The sequence below is a fragment of the Procambarus clarkii genome, chromosome 48, assembly GCF_040958095.1.
Source record: "Procambarus clarkii isolate CNS0578487 chromosome 48, FALCON_Pclarkii_2.0, whole genome shotgun sequence".
NCBI lineage: Eukaryota > Metazoa > Arthropoda > Malacostraca > Decapoda > Cambaridae > Procambarus > Procambarus clarkii.
This window is the reverse complement of record NC_091197.1, coordinates 5,584,296-5,598,064: the sequence shown is the minus strand read 5'-3', so window position 1 is coordinate 5,598,064 and position 13,769 is coordinate 5,584,296. Positions and strand designations below refer to the sequence as shown.

The 13,769-nt window shown below is 44.7% G+C and overlaps 1 protein-coding gene across 2 annotated transcripts in view; it reads right to left on the bottom strand.

Annotated features, from left to right (window-relative positions):
• The window catches only part of LOC123764728 (Extracellular sulfatase Sulf1), a gene marked incomplete at its 3' end in the record, with an annotated part of 180,104 nt that overhangs the window by 24,343 nt on the left and 141,992 nt on the right, over positions 1-13,769 (bottom strand). For both annotated transcript variants that reach the window (XM_045752788.2, XM_045752787.2), the window contains 3 exon segments: positions 1,395-1,552; positions 5,781-5,850; positions 11,834-11,993. In XM_045752788.2, the coding sequence (XP_045608744.2) occupies positions 1,395-1,552; positions 5,781-5,850; positions 11,834-11,993 (388 nt within the window).

Below are 13,769 nucleotides of genomic sequence, written 5' to 3'. Positions count from 1 at the left end.
TCAAAATTTTCTTGTTGCCACATCCAGTAGTTTAGCTCTCCACGAATCAGTTCTTCCATGTGGGTTCCTATTTTCCCAGTCTATCTTTCCATGGTTGAAGTCTCCCATGAATAACAGTCTTGATCCATTCCTGCAAGTGACAGAAGCTGCTCTCTCTGTTATAATAATAGTTCATTGTGTCAGAGGACAGGCATCCAGAGTGTATATATACATGTTAGGCTTATATCGAGGTCCCCTGCAATGTCGAATTATTGACCCCTGAGGATGCAACCCCCACAACACGCTGACTAACTCCTGGGTACTTTCTTACTGCTAGGTGGTCAAGGGTATTAGGTGATAGGAAATGCACCCAACCATTTCTGTTTCATCTGGGATCTGAACCCGGAATTCTCTATTTTGAGTCGAACATGATACTAACTGCACTACTGGGACCCCCTCAAATATATTATATCGATGGTTGTCATGTTGTTTCTATCATGCTCTTGTCTGGGTCTTCTATAATTTAGTGGAAGGTTATATATTACTACAGTACTGTATTACTAATATCTTTTGTCCTCCCATTCTCATAGTGCCTGTTATAGTCTTTGAACCCTTTACAAACCATGTTTGTGTAAAATGAGCAACTGTAAACTCTATAATCTCTCAAGGATTCAAACCTGAGATGATAGTAATATGGATGTTAGTAGTCTAATATTTTGCCTCTGATCACTGCCCTCATTTTTCTGCCATAACACTTTTTATCCATGTTAGAAGTCTCCCTGTCAAATGTCCAGAACATTCCAGTTTCCAAAACAACCATATCACTGGTAATCACATTGAACAGCCTGGTTGATCAGACCAGCAACCAGGTGTGGTAAGAGACCGGGCTGCGGGCACGTTTGTCTTCAGAATCATCTACAGGTAGTCAACAGGTAGGTAGGTGCCAATATCTCAAAAAACACATCAATAAACTAGAAAAGGATCAAAGACAAGCAACTAAATGGCTTCCTAAAGTGAAAAACAAGAGCTACATGCAGAGGCTAGAAGTGTTAAATTTGCCAAAGCTGGAAGATAAAAGAAAACGAAGAGATATGATCACTATATACAAAATAGTAGCAGGAACTGACAAAATTAACAAAGAGTAATTCTTAAAAACTGCATCTTCAAGAACAAGAAGTCATAGATTCAAGAAAAGGAAACCAATGTATCAAAAACATATTAGATAATTCTCTTCTGGAAACAGATTGTTAGATGGTTGGAACAAGTGAGAAGGTGGTGGATGCCAAAACCACATCAGTAGTTTTGTAATATCATATGACAGAGTACTATACAGTACTTGGAAAATGGGACACCATGAGCATAGCTCTCATCCTGTAACTATACTTAGGGAGTAAACACATAAGCAAATTACACACCTTCATGACAATGAGTTGATGGTGAAGCCTACGGATTTGTTGATCAATGGCAACCTTGCTCAGCCTCCAAGCATGAGGGTCATGGTAGACATCGTCAGTGCAGTCGACCGAGGTTCCTGTCACCCGACATCCATGTCGAATGTCCACCGGAGTTGTATCTAAAGAACATTTTTAATTTAATAAAAAAGCAGCGTTGAATGTAATGAAACGTCATTTTCTGGGTGAGACCCAGAGGCTCCCCGGAGCTTACTAGGCTAATATAATAATGGCAGACTTTGACATCAGTCAAAGGAGTGTATGGAGTTCTGTGGGCCTACCGGGGACCATGAGCCAGAACCTGGCCCCCCCTCAGAGAGGCATGGGGAGCAATGGCCTCTAGAAACCCCCGTGTGGTTGGAAGTACTCTATGTCTGCCATCGACTGGGTCAGGCACCCAGAAAGGTAAGCATCCCAAAACAAACCCCTATTCTGGTGAAAATATTGCTACCTAAAGCCAAACAAGTAGATAGAACTCCCCTGAAAGAAACGAGCAAATGATCATGATGTCACACGTCGCCGCGCCACTGTCTGTGCAGCTCCCCCTTCCCGGGAGGGGGAAAGGGGGAAGCCCCAGACCCCTCGTGCCGGCTATCCACCTTTCAGTTCTAAGGCTGATGCTAGAGGCTGAGGTCATGTGCTCTGGCTCCGATGTTAGTTTCAGCACTGTACCTAGTGTGTGGTGACTGTCTTCTAGATGATGTGTGAGCCGGGAGTGATTCTCCAGTACTCGGGCTGCATGTGCCTAGGGTTTCCTTCCCTAGGTGCCCTGTAAGTACTGCCCTTGGGGCTTGGGGCTACCTTCCACAAGTTTTTTGGGTTCTGCCTCTGCTAGGCAGTTTACTGCTTGGTTTTCAGCCACCCTTTGTGTGCTAGGGTGTTCTGTCTCCCTTGTTCACCTTAGGGTTAGGGGCAGTTTGCACTGGTAGAGGCGCAGGGTACTGCACAGCTTGTTTTCACTAATCATAGCGGCTGGCTCTGTTCTGCCTGGGTGCGTTGTCCTCTTGCAGTTTTTTTTTATTTTCTGCCTAGTGGGGGGGGGGGGTGTCTGCCTTGATTCTTGCCCTCTGTGTACTGCATACTCTTCCTTCTTCCAGTGGTCCCCCTGCTAGGTCCCCGTGAGTGTACACATCCCAGTGGTTCAGTTCTTAGAAGGTTGTTTGGTAGACTTGGGCACCGGTTAGCAGTACCCTGCCTGCGATTACCTGATTGATGAATATTGATAAAGATTAAGCCACCCAAAAGGTGGCACGGGCATGAATAGCCCGTAAGTGGTGGCCCTTTTAAGCCATTACCAGTATCAAGAGCTGATACTGGAGAGCTGTGGAGGTGTGAATGCACCCTGCATGACGGGAGATGTCTCCCTTATGAGTGTGTTAAGATGAAGATGAAGCAACCCAAAAGGTGGCACGGGCATGAATAGCTCGTAAGTGGTGGCCCTTTTGAGCCATCACCAGTATCAATGCCTGCCATGCCTGCCCTCGGAGACCTAACTCCCCAACTGGGGTAAAGGCTGCCCAATGCCACCAAAGGCCGGAAGAAATGACCCAAAAACCCACGAATCATGGGACCAAGTGCAGGTCCCGCCTCCTCCCCATCGTCCCTTCAATGGGGCAACCCCACGAAAGAGCTGATGCGAACCCCAAGAAGTCAGCCTTCACACAGAGCAAACACCCTACCGACCAAACAAAGGTGGCACCGGCGAACTCACCAATGCAGAAACTGGCACCAGGGCCTACCCCGACCAAACAAGGCCCCAGCACTGGCAAGACCCAACCGAGAGGGTCGAGAATGACCCCCCACGGAGCACCAACAAGTCCGATATTTAACAGCAACTGGCAGAAGCCGCCGGCAGAAACTAAGTAACACTGTCCCCTGAGAATAGCTGAAGACAAAACAGTAAAGAAGACTGAAGAGTCAGGGCTGAAGCCAAACCCAAAGACAGGGCAAGTACAGCTTGCCAACACATGAGACAAGAGATGAAAAACACAGAAACTGCCTCCCAGACGATCGGCGCAAACAGCTTCAGTAAAGTAGATGACACTGAAGCAGTTGAAACCAGAATCCCCATCGAGAACCCCTCACCCAGCACCCCCACATCCTCCAAAAGCCAATCCGAAGACAGCTCAAGAAGAGCGAAGAAACGCAAGACCGAGGCCTATTGACCGCGAGTCTGAAGGTCATCAGCTGCCAAAGCAGCAGAAAGAATGGGAACCTGAGCATGCAACTGTACCAGACTCGTGTCACGAGGATGCGCAGGAGCAAAGAGGCACTCATTGAGAAACTCAAGCAAACTCCCCAAGAGTACTTGCAGCACTGAAGAAACATGTAACTGAAGAAACATATAAATAACATTTGTTATTTACAACATTATTTAGTGTGTGTGGGTTGGGGTCTGAGTAGATGAAGGTAGTATTGTCAGCAAATAGTATAGGTTTAAAACTGTTAGACACATTAAGCAGATCACTGATGTATATAAGAAATAGGAGAGGTCCTAGGATGCTGCCCTGCAGCACTCCTATGGTTAATGGTAAAGTGGGAGAGGTTATATCATTGATGGCTACATACTGGTGTCTGTCACTAAGATCAAATATAGTTCAAGGCAAGGCCTCGGATTCCATAATGGTGAAGTTTAAGTAAGAGATAGTTATGGTTAACAGTATCAAAGGCCTTTCTCAGGTCAATGAAACTTTAGTTCAATTGTTTATATTTCTTTACCTAGCCTTCTTTGTCGTTATTGAGATAGGTGTGACTCAAGTTGTTCCGTGATTCGTTTTCTACGCCTATAGAGGGAACACCGTTCCCGCTCCAATATGCATATCTTCCTCTTTTTTTTCTTAGGGGTATGTGGTTTGAGCATATTTCTAGTGTTACTGAGCTTATTTTTCACAGGCACTGGTTCAGGTTTGTATTTTCTAATTGTTCTTCCCAGCTTATTTCTGTAAGGTCATGGTTTATTTGCTCCCAGTTTATCTTATGTTCCTGATCAATTCATCATTATTAGTGAAAATGAGGTCTAGTGTGTTCTTCTTTCTAGTTGGTTCTACTATTTGCTGGTTTAAGGCAAATCTGTCGCACATCCATAGCAGGTTATTTGTATGTGACTGTTCATTTAGGCTACTTCCTGGTATTCTCTCAGATGTAACTGTATTAGCCAGGGTCTTCCATTTCAGGTGCCTTAGGTTGAAGTCCCCAAGCAGGATGATGTTTGGGGCTGGATATGTGAGGTTTTCTAAGCTGTGTTCTATTTTTATTAGTTGGTCTTTGAACTGCTGAGAATTTGCCTCCGGTGACTTATATACAAGGACAATACTGTAACTACATTTAGGATCTCTATAACTGTAACTACACTTAGGTAATTAGTTAGGTAATTACCTGAAATGGAAGGAGTGACCCCTGGAAATGTCCGAGTGTCATCTATATCTAAACCCTGCCCAGACCCCAAAACACTCAACATTTCAGAGCTAGACGCAGGGAATGGAGGAAGAACAGAAACTGGGGGTACTACATCCTAAGGGAAAGGATGAGAAGGCATGGAAGGAACCACGGTGGAGTTTATCAATCCCTCCAATTCTGAGTTCCTAAGAACAAGACAGGCCATCTCTACGACATCCAGTATTGCACACAACCAAGACCGCTGAACATGTGCAAAACGAACCCATAATGCAGTAGCTACTTGATAAACATTAACTTCATCAAGAGGGTCAGAGAGAAGAGCCACATGGGGACAGCATACCCCACAGGACTCAGGGTTGTGTTTCCGACCCAACAAGCAGAACTAAAACAAGAATAATACCAAGGAGATGGCCCCACAGTCTAAAGATAGCTGGCATTTAGCCGAGAAGCAGTGGGACTCAAACGGCTTACTGAAGACCTGAGAGACCTACAGTAGACATCCACGCAAGCCCACATCAGCTAATAAGCTCGTGCTCCTTTCGAGAGATTCAATTATTTGTTTACACTGCTGGGGAAATTTGTTTAACAGTTTTGGAGGCTTTGGACTCTTTGAACCCAGAAGTGGTCTGTACCGGTTCGCTGACTTCGCTGATTTCTGGATACTTTCCCGGTGAGTTGGCAAAGTGTCACCTCCCCTCTGCGGCTCTATGAGGGGGGGACAGGTTCTAGCTCTAGTTCCTGGCAGGCCAAACAGAACTCCATGGCTGATGTGACCTAGTAGTTGGAAGCAGTCTCAGTGAGAAAGCTTCAGGGAGCCACAAGGGGCTCTTCCCAGAAAGTTCTCATTTGCAGAGCGGTAGACGGTTGGAAGAATTGCATAGCATATCATAGCATAGTAATGAGCATAGCTCTCATCCTATAACGACACTTAGGAAACTACACTTAGGTAAATACCTGTTGGTGAAGCCGCCAAGGCAGATGTGTTCCTACCAACAATGCCAGTCGCTGCTGTACTGCTCACACTCTGAAATGTAGACAAATAACCCATTAACCACAGCACTGTGCAAAGCGCTTTGAGGCGCAAGACTGGGGGTGCGCAGAACTCCTCAGGGCGCTCGTAGGTACAGTACAACCTCAATTCAACATACCCCGATTCGACGAATCTCTGGCTAGTTCGCACACTTTTCAGGCCGGATTTACTCATCCGGTTTGACGAACAATGGTTCGCCGAAGCAGGGGATGTTCGGATTTGCTTACGACGTCGATACAGAGTTCACAAATTGGTGGAACACTTTCCCATTCTATCACAGACTACAATTATTAATTCCTTCATATGACAAGTTCGATCACACAAGTGGACCGCACAAGTGGTCCACAAGTGATCCACAAGCTTACGATGTTGGGACAGAGTTCACAGAGTGGTTGGAAAACTTTACCATACCATCACAGACTACAATTAATAATTCCTTCATATGACAAGTTGGATCACACAAGTGGACCACACAAGTGGACCACAAGCTTACGATGTTGGGACAGAGTTCACAGAGTGGTGGAAAACTGTCTCATTCTATCAAAGATTACAATTAATAATTCCTTCATAAGACAGGTTGGATCACACAAGTGGACAACACAACAAGTGAACCATATGAACCAAATACCAGTCAAAATGGTCCACACAAGAAGTTACGCATATTAACCAAACACCAGCCAGAGTGGTCCACACAAGTGAACGACTGAGTTTCAATGATTTTTGTTCACTGATTTGTGGCACACGTATCTTTGTAAATAATTTTATAAAGGCTGAAGCGTGAATAGCTAGCTAATGTGTTGAAATCTTCTTATATACATTTTCTGTGATGAAACAAGATGAGTGAGGGTGGAAAGATAAGGAAATACTGTACTTTAAACCTCACTTTACAGTGACGTTTCAATCACTTTCATCTGTGTCGTCATAGTTCAGTGACCCATGACTTTTAATTTCTAAAACCGGTGTTTTAATAGCTTTTTATTATCCTAATTAAACAAAACTAAATAAAACCAAAAATATACTGTAATATGATAAACATCTGCTATTTGAGAAATTTTTCATGTTATTGGCACAACAACTCCAGCATGAGTGGATGGGTCTAATCCATGTGCACACAACACCATGCGTGTTTCATTCGATTTCGTCGCCACAGTTCAGTGACCTACAGCTTCGAAATAATAAAATTAATAAATCAGTTCTAAAATAAGTATTTTTATAGCTCTCATTATCGTAATAATGTTGCTAAACTAAATATATAACCCAAAAATATATAATTTGATGTACAGTACATCCAGAATTTAAGAAACAAATCTGGCTAACGGGGTCATGTTTGAAGGCTTATCAGAGTGAGCAAGTCCCTCCCCCACCACCGACACACCTCTCCCTACATCCCATTCACTCTCTCTTTCTGCTTCACTGGTCATACCTGGTTGATACCTGGTTGATGGGGGTCTGGGAGTTGTTCTACTCCCCAAGCCCGGCCCGAGGCCAGGCTTGACTTGTGAGAGTTTGGTTCACCAGGCTGTTGCTTGGAGCGGCCCGCAGGCCCACATATCCACCAAAGCCCGGTTGGTCCGGCACTCCTTGGAGGAAACAGTCTAGTTTCCTCTTGAAGATGTCCACGGTTGTTCCGGCAATATTTTTTATGCTCGCTGGGAGGGTGTTGAACAACCATGGACCTCTGATGTTTAAACAGTGTTCTCTGATTGTGCCTATGGCACCCCTGCTCTTCACTGGTTCTATTCTACATTTTCTTCCATATCGTTCACTCCAGTACGTTGTTATTTTACTGTGTAGATTTGGTACTTGGCCCTCCAGTATCTTCCAGGTGTATATTATTTCACATCACATAGTTCAACTCAACACCCATCCATCCATCCACCCACCCCTCCCTCCTTGACTGACTGACTGACTGACTGACTGACTGCCTGCCTGCCTGCCTGCCTGCCTGCCTGACTGACTGACTGACTGACTGACTGACTGCCTGACTGCCTGACTGCCTGACTGCCTGACTGCCTGACTGCCTGACTGCCTGACTGCCTGACTGCCTGACTGCCTGACTGCCTGACTGCCTGCCTGCCTGCCTGCCTGCCTGACTGCCTGACTGCCTGACTGCCTGACTGCCTGACTGCCTGCCTGCCTGCCTGCCTGCCTCCCTCCCTCCCTCGAGGTTACCTTGAGGTGTTTCCAGGGCTTATCGTCCCCACGGCCCGGTTGTTGACCAGGCTTCCTCGTTGCTGGATTGGTCAACTAGGCTGTTGGACACGCTGCTCACAGCCTGACGAGCAGGTCAGGCTGCGAGCAGCCCTCCCTCCATCCGTCCATCCCTTCCTCCCTCCTTCCATCCATCCCTCCTTCCATCGATCCCTGCATTTAGAGCCGATATGGTGTACGGATGTTCCTTGATTGCGCAGATATATCCAACAAAGTCACAGAATGATCACTCCCGCCACATGACAAGTCAAAATAATGTTCCGTGAATCTGTGATGTCACAGGGTAGAAGACACTAGTGTGGTGGACCAAGTGGCTGTCTGTACAAAATATATCTTACCTGAATGTTACTTGAAATCTTACCAACATTTAACAACTTTGGAAATACTGGAGCCCCGCATTTAACGACCTGGATACAGCCCCATATAGACCATTAAATCGAGTGGATACTGTTCAAATTAAGGTTACAGTACAATAATTTTAGTGTAAAATAGTTTTCATAAACAGTATTGTAGTACTCAACATACAGCAGAAGTAATTATCAATATGGTGCCAATGGCATAATACAGTACAACTCGTATTTAATGTACAGCATTCACAACTCTATGAGAAGTCAAGATGGACAACAATAAGGTAAATAACTAACACAATATATTTTAGTAAAGTAGTAATATATAGGTACAATATATAATATGATAATGCATTTTTATTGTTTACAAAAAAAAAAAAAGATGCAAACGCCTCTTGAAGGTCACCTCTTGCAACAAATCCAATGCTGTAACGCACCGGGGTTGGTCCAATATAGTGCGTTGAATCAAGGTTGTACTGTATTTTCAATGGTTCATAACTATTTTTTTTATAGTATATGATACACATTTGTGTCTTTTACAATATGTATAAAGTAGAACATTCATAATGTTCCATGGAAATGTGATACATGTGTCAGTAATGTGTCCACAACAAATGTTCATTAGCACAATATTAAATGTTCATTATTCAATACAGTATATTTAAAATATGCACATGTTCACACACTATTTATAGTCACACAGTGTATTACACACTCAGTACCTCAGAAGTGAGTGATAATCAAAGAAGCAGTCCATGGTACACAGCACTTCTTCACACACCATGCACCAGGTACAAACATATTTTCACTTCCTTTTTCTTTGTTCTGTGTGCTTGCAAATAACACACTCATTAAACCCTTGGCTTTAGTACTTGTAGGTGGTATGTACCCAAGCTTGTGAAGTATAAGGTAGTCTTGAAAGGATTATAGGAAAAGATCAATTTGTAAGGTAGTCTTAAAAAACCAGCGTTGAATGTAATGAAACGCCATTTTCTGGGTGAGTCCCGGAGGCTCCCCGGAGCTTTCCCAGGCTGATATGCTAATGTCAGACTTTGTCATCAGTCATGTGTATGGAGTTCTTAGGCTTACCGGGGACCACGGCCAGAACGAGGCCCCCCTCAGAGAGGCAAGGGGAGCAATGGCCTATAGAAACCCCTGTGTAGTTGGAAGCATTCTATGTCTGCCATCGACTGGAACAGGCACCCAGAAAGGTAAGCGCCTCAAAACAATCTCCTATTCTGGTTAAAATTGCTACCAAAAACTGAACTAGTGGATAGAACTCCCCAACAGAAAACAAGCAAACTAGTGTGACATCACACATCGCCGCGCCACTGTCTGTGCAGCTCTCCCCTCCCCGGGAGGGGGAAGGGGAGCCCCAGACCCTTCACGCCGGCTACCTACACCTCAGTTCTTGAGGCTGATGCTATAGGCGAAGGTCGTGTGCTCTGGCTCCAGTTTAGCTACAGCACTCTGCTTCGTGTGTGGTGTTTGTTTTTTGTGGGTGCGAGAGCCAGGAGTTATCTTCAGTACCCGGGCTACATGCACCTAGGGCTCCCTTCCCTAGGTGCCCTGTAAGTACTGCCCTTGGGGCTTGGGGCCACCTTCCACAGGCTCCTCGGGATCTGCCTCTGCTGGTCCGTTCTACCATTCAATTTTTCGGCCGCCTGTTGGGCTCTTGGGTGTTCTGTTCTCCCTTGTTACCAGCAAGTAAGAGGCAGTTTGCACTGGTAGGGGCGCAGGGACTCAGGGAGCTGCACAGCTTTGTATTCCCGACATAGTGGCTGGCTCTGTTCCTTGGGGTTCGCTGTCCTCTTGCGGGGTTTTGTTTTTGTTTTTGTTTTTGCCTGGTTGGGGGTTCTGCCCTATTATTCCACTGGTGTTTGCCCTCCCACGGTTCTCCTCGGTGGCGCCCCCTGCTAGTTCCCCATGAGTGTACACGTCCCTGGGGATACAGCTATAGAAGTTCGCTTGGTAGTTTTGGGCGCCGGTTAGCAACGCCCTGCCTGGGACTACCTGAGCGCGAATCCTCTTAAAGTAAACGCTCAAGACCCTGGGAATCCCCTAGGGGGCACGTGGGTCCGATGGATGTGACCCCGGAGTCCCCGCTCGCTGTGTGCGAGTTTGAGGGTTGCTCAGTCACCTTGTCTAGGGGTGACCCTCATTGTTTTTGCCTCTGCCACGCTGCCTGTTGGGTCGATAATAATTTCGACCCTGAGTCCTGTGAGTGTTGCTGCTTGCTTGTGACTCAATTTACCCAATCCTCTGATGATTCTATTCGGGTACAGGTGGCGCGTGCGTTGCAAGCTAGGTTTCGTCTGTTGCAATGCGCTCGGTTGGTTGCTCACCCTGATGCCCCGGGGTTGCCCCGCTTTGCTTTTTGAGACCCGTCTTGTATTATCTTCTTGATACTATTATATCTACTTAAAGGTTCCCAATAATCCCCATAATTGCTACTGACACCTGTGATCATATCCACTAATATTAATAACATCTGTAAAAATCCCCAAAGTTTCCACAAATCAATTATGACAGCCAAAAATAGCCAGCAAGCTTTCCATCAGACTAACTGATGATCAGCATTACCAGGTAAGGATCAAAATGGGTCCAGCACAAGGTTAGGTCAAATATACAACAGATGGAGACAAAGCAGCGACAGTTAGGTCCAACTCCCACACCAGCCTCTACAAGCCTCGCTACAGAGCAGACTGACTCTCTGCCTCATCTAAGCTTTACACTCTCACCCTCCTTTAAACTTTCCACTCTCACCCTCCTTTGAGCTCTCCACACTTGCCCTCCTTCGAGGTCTCCACCCACAGCCTCACTCAAGCTCTCTGGTCTTGGCTTCATACAAGCTTTCTTCTCCAGACCACACACAAGATCTCTGCTTCCAGCCACCTTCAGCACTATGCTCTACCTGACTCTGCCAGCAGCATGTAACAAGCATCTTCATCTTAACTTATCATGGCACCTTCATACCATTTCTTACATCCATCTACTGTAACCAAACTATATTAAATAAACATTGAAAACCACCGTACTCTATTGTCGCCAAAACTAGCATAATGATAAAACATTACATGCCTGAAATCATTTTGTAAGGAAGATCATTTTGTAAGCTATTCTGTCCTGGTATCACTCATAAAACTTTTAAGCAATACAACTTTTGGGATTGGCAGAATGATAGCTCATAAATTATAGTTTAGACATTTTAAATTCTGTAAATGTGTTTTAAATGTAGCTATATCAATTTTGTTTTCTAATTTATCGGTTACGTTACAACAAAAATTCTGTAAATTGAGTTGCTAATAATGAAGTATACCTGTAAACAATTTAACATCAACCATAATAATATTAGGCAAAGTATAAATTACAGACTGGATAAATGTAACTAAATATTTAACATACTCAGGTACTCTCACCTGTAAGCTTTCCAATTCATCATACAAACTGTCAATGGTGACATCAATATCTCTAATTTCTTCCTCCGTGACAAAAGTATCAACAACATCCACATCATCACCTTCATACTCTGACTGTCCAGCATCCACGGATAAGTTTTCTCTTGTGCTTCTTTTGGATCTGAAATAGAATAAATGAATGAGTTTGATATAATGTACAGTATTGTGTAATTACCTAAGTATAGCTACAAGATGAGAGCTACACTCATGGGGGAGTCCTGTAGTCCCTACACTACAAGGGGAGTCCTGTAGTGAGTAATCCTTATACTCGCTCCATTATATCACTATCTTAATGGCGTAACTAATTAGCACTAACTACACAAGCTATAATCCTATCCCTAATTACAAGTAACAATTCTCACATACTCCTATCCTAGTAGAGAAAGGTGAGGGGTAGTCACCAAATATAAGGAAGCGATATGGGAATAGCGGACAGTACAATTTCCAGTCAAGAATGAAGCACTCGGCATAGGCAGTTCTAATCGTCTCCAAGATGCTACAGGATCAACACAGAATAGACAGCAGACTAGGACTGCATCAAGCTACAACGCTCTCCCACATAGAGCTCCGCAACTCCGGCCACACTCGGCTCTCTGCTCTGCTCCAAGCTCCGTCTCAACGTCTACGACACTGCTGTATCCAGGACTACTAAATAAATACGAAACTCACTAAACACTGTGTATCTAATCTACCCAACAATGTAACATAATCGTACGTTACATTGGTAACGTACATTATTACTCATAATGTAATAACATACATTACTCATGGTGTCCCATCATTCCCAGCACTCTGTATCACATATACTCCAATTCAAGTGAAATGTGTTCCTTTGAAATGTTAACTGCTCTGGAAACTTGGAATTCTATCACAAAACCTGGATGAAATGATTTGACTGGACATTATCATAAATTATCTGGCTTAACCAATATACTTTTTTGGGGAAAGAGACTGCCTCCCTGAAGAAGAAGTGTCAACTATTAGGTGCCTTCAGTCACAGAGTGCTCTGGCCTACTGGGACCCAGACCCAGAATATAGTCCCCTCACAGAGGCAAAGGGAGCTGTATCATTTATATATTAAATTTAGAAACACCACAGCTGATTATACACAGAAATCACAAAAACATGATGCATCAAATGAGCAAATTCACAAGGGCCGTGACGAGGATTTGAACCTACGTCCGAGAGGATCCCAGACGCGCCTTACTCGACTGAGCTATGACATTGTAATTAGAATTGCAACCGAGTAATCAACTTGACCTACCATGGATCCTGCAGTCTCTCCAAGACACAAACCAGGTTTTTACAAAATTCCATCATGCACTCGAGCTTTGCCAATAAGCTATTCGACCTCTTCGCCCTTACTTCATTACACACAGAAATCACAATGGTGTGATGCATCAAATGAACAAATCCACAAGGGCCATGATGAGGATTCAAACCTACGTCTGAGAGGATCCCAGATGCGCCTTAAAACATTAAACTGCACATGGCATATACTGTCTCTACTCGATTATCCGGACAATATAGGAAGGACCCCCACCTGGATAATCACGTTTTCCGGATAAGAGTACTTTTTCACCTCTGAGTCCAAAAGGGACCATTTCCAACAATTTTTATACCACACTCATGATTTAAATTGACACACACACTAATTAGTGTGTGGGGCTGGGTGGGTGGTTAGCTGCCTAGCTGGTAGGTGGGCAGGGTAAGTGGGTGGGTGGGTGGGCAGGCAGGGATAGGTGGGTTCAGGGCAGGTGGGTTTTGGATGGGTGGATGGCAGGCAGATGGGCTTGGTGGGTGAACAGCTTTGAGCAGGCAAGTGGGTAGGTGGGTGAGCAGGCAGGTGGGTGAAAAGATGGGTGGGTGGATAGGTAAGTGGGCATGCAGGCAGGTG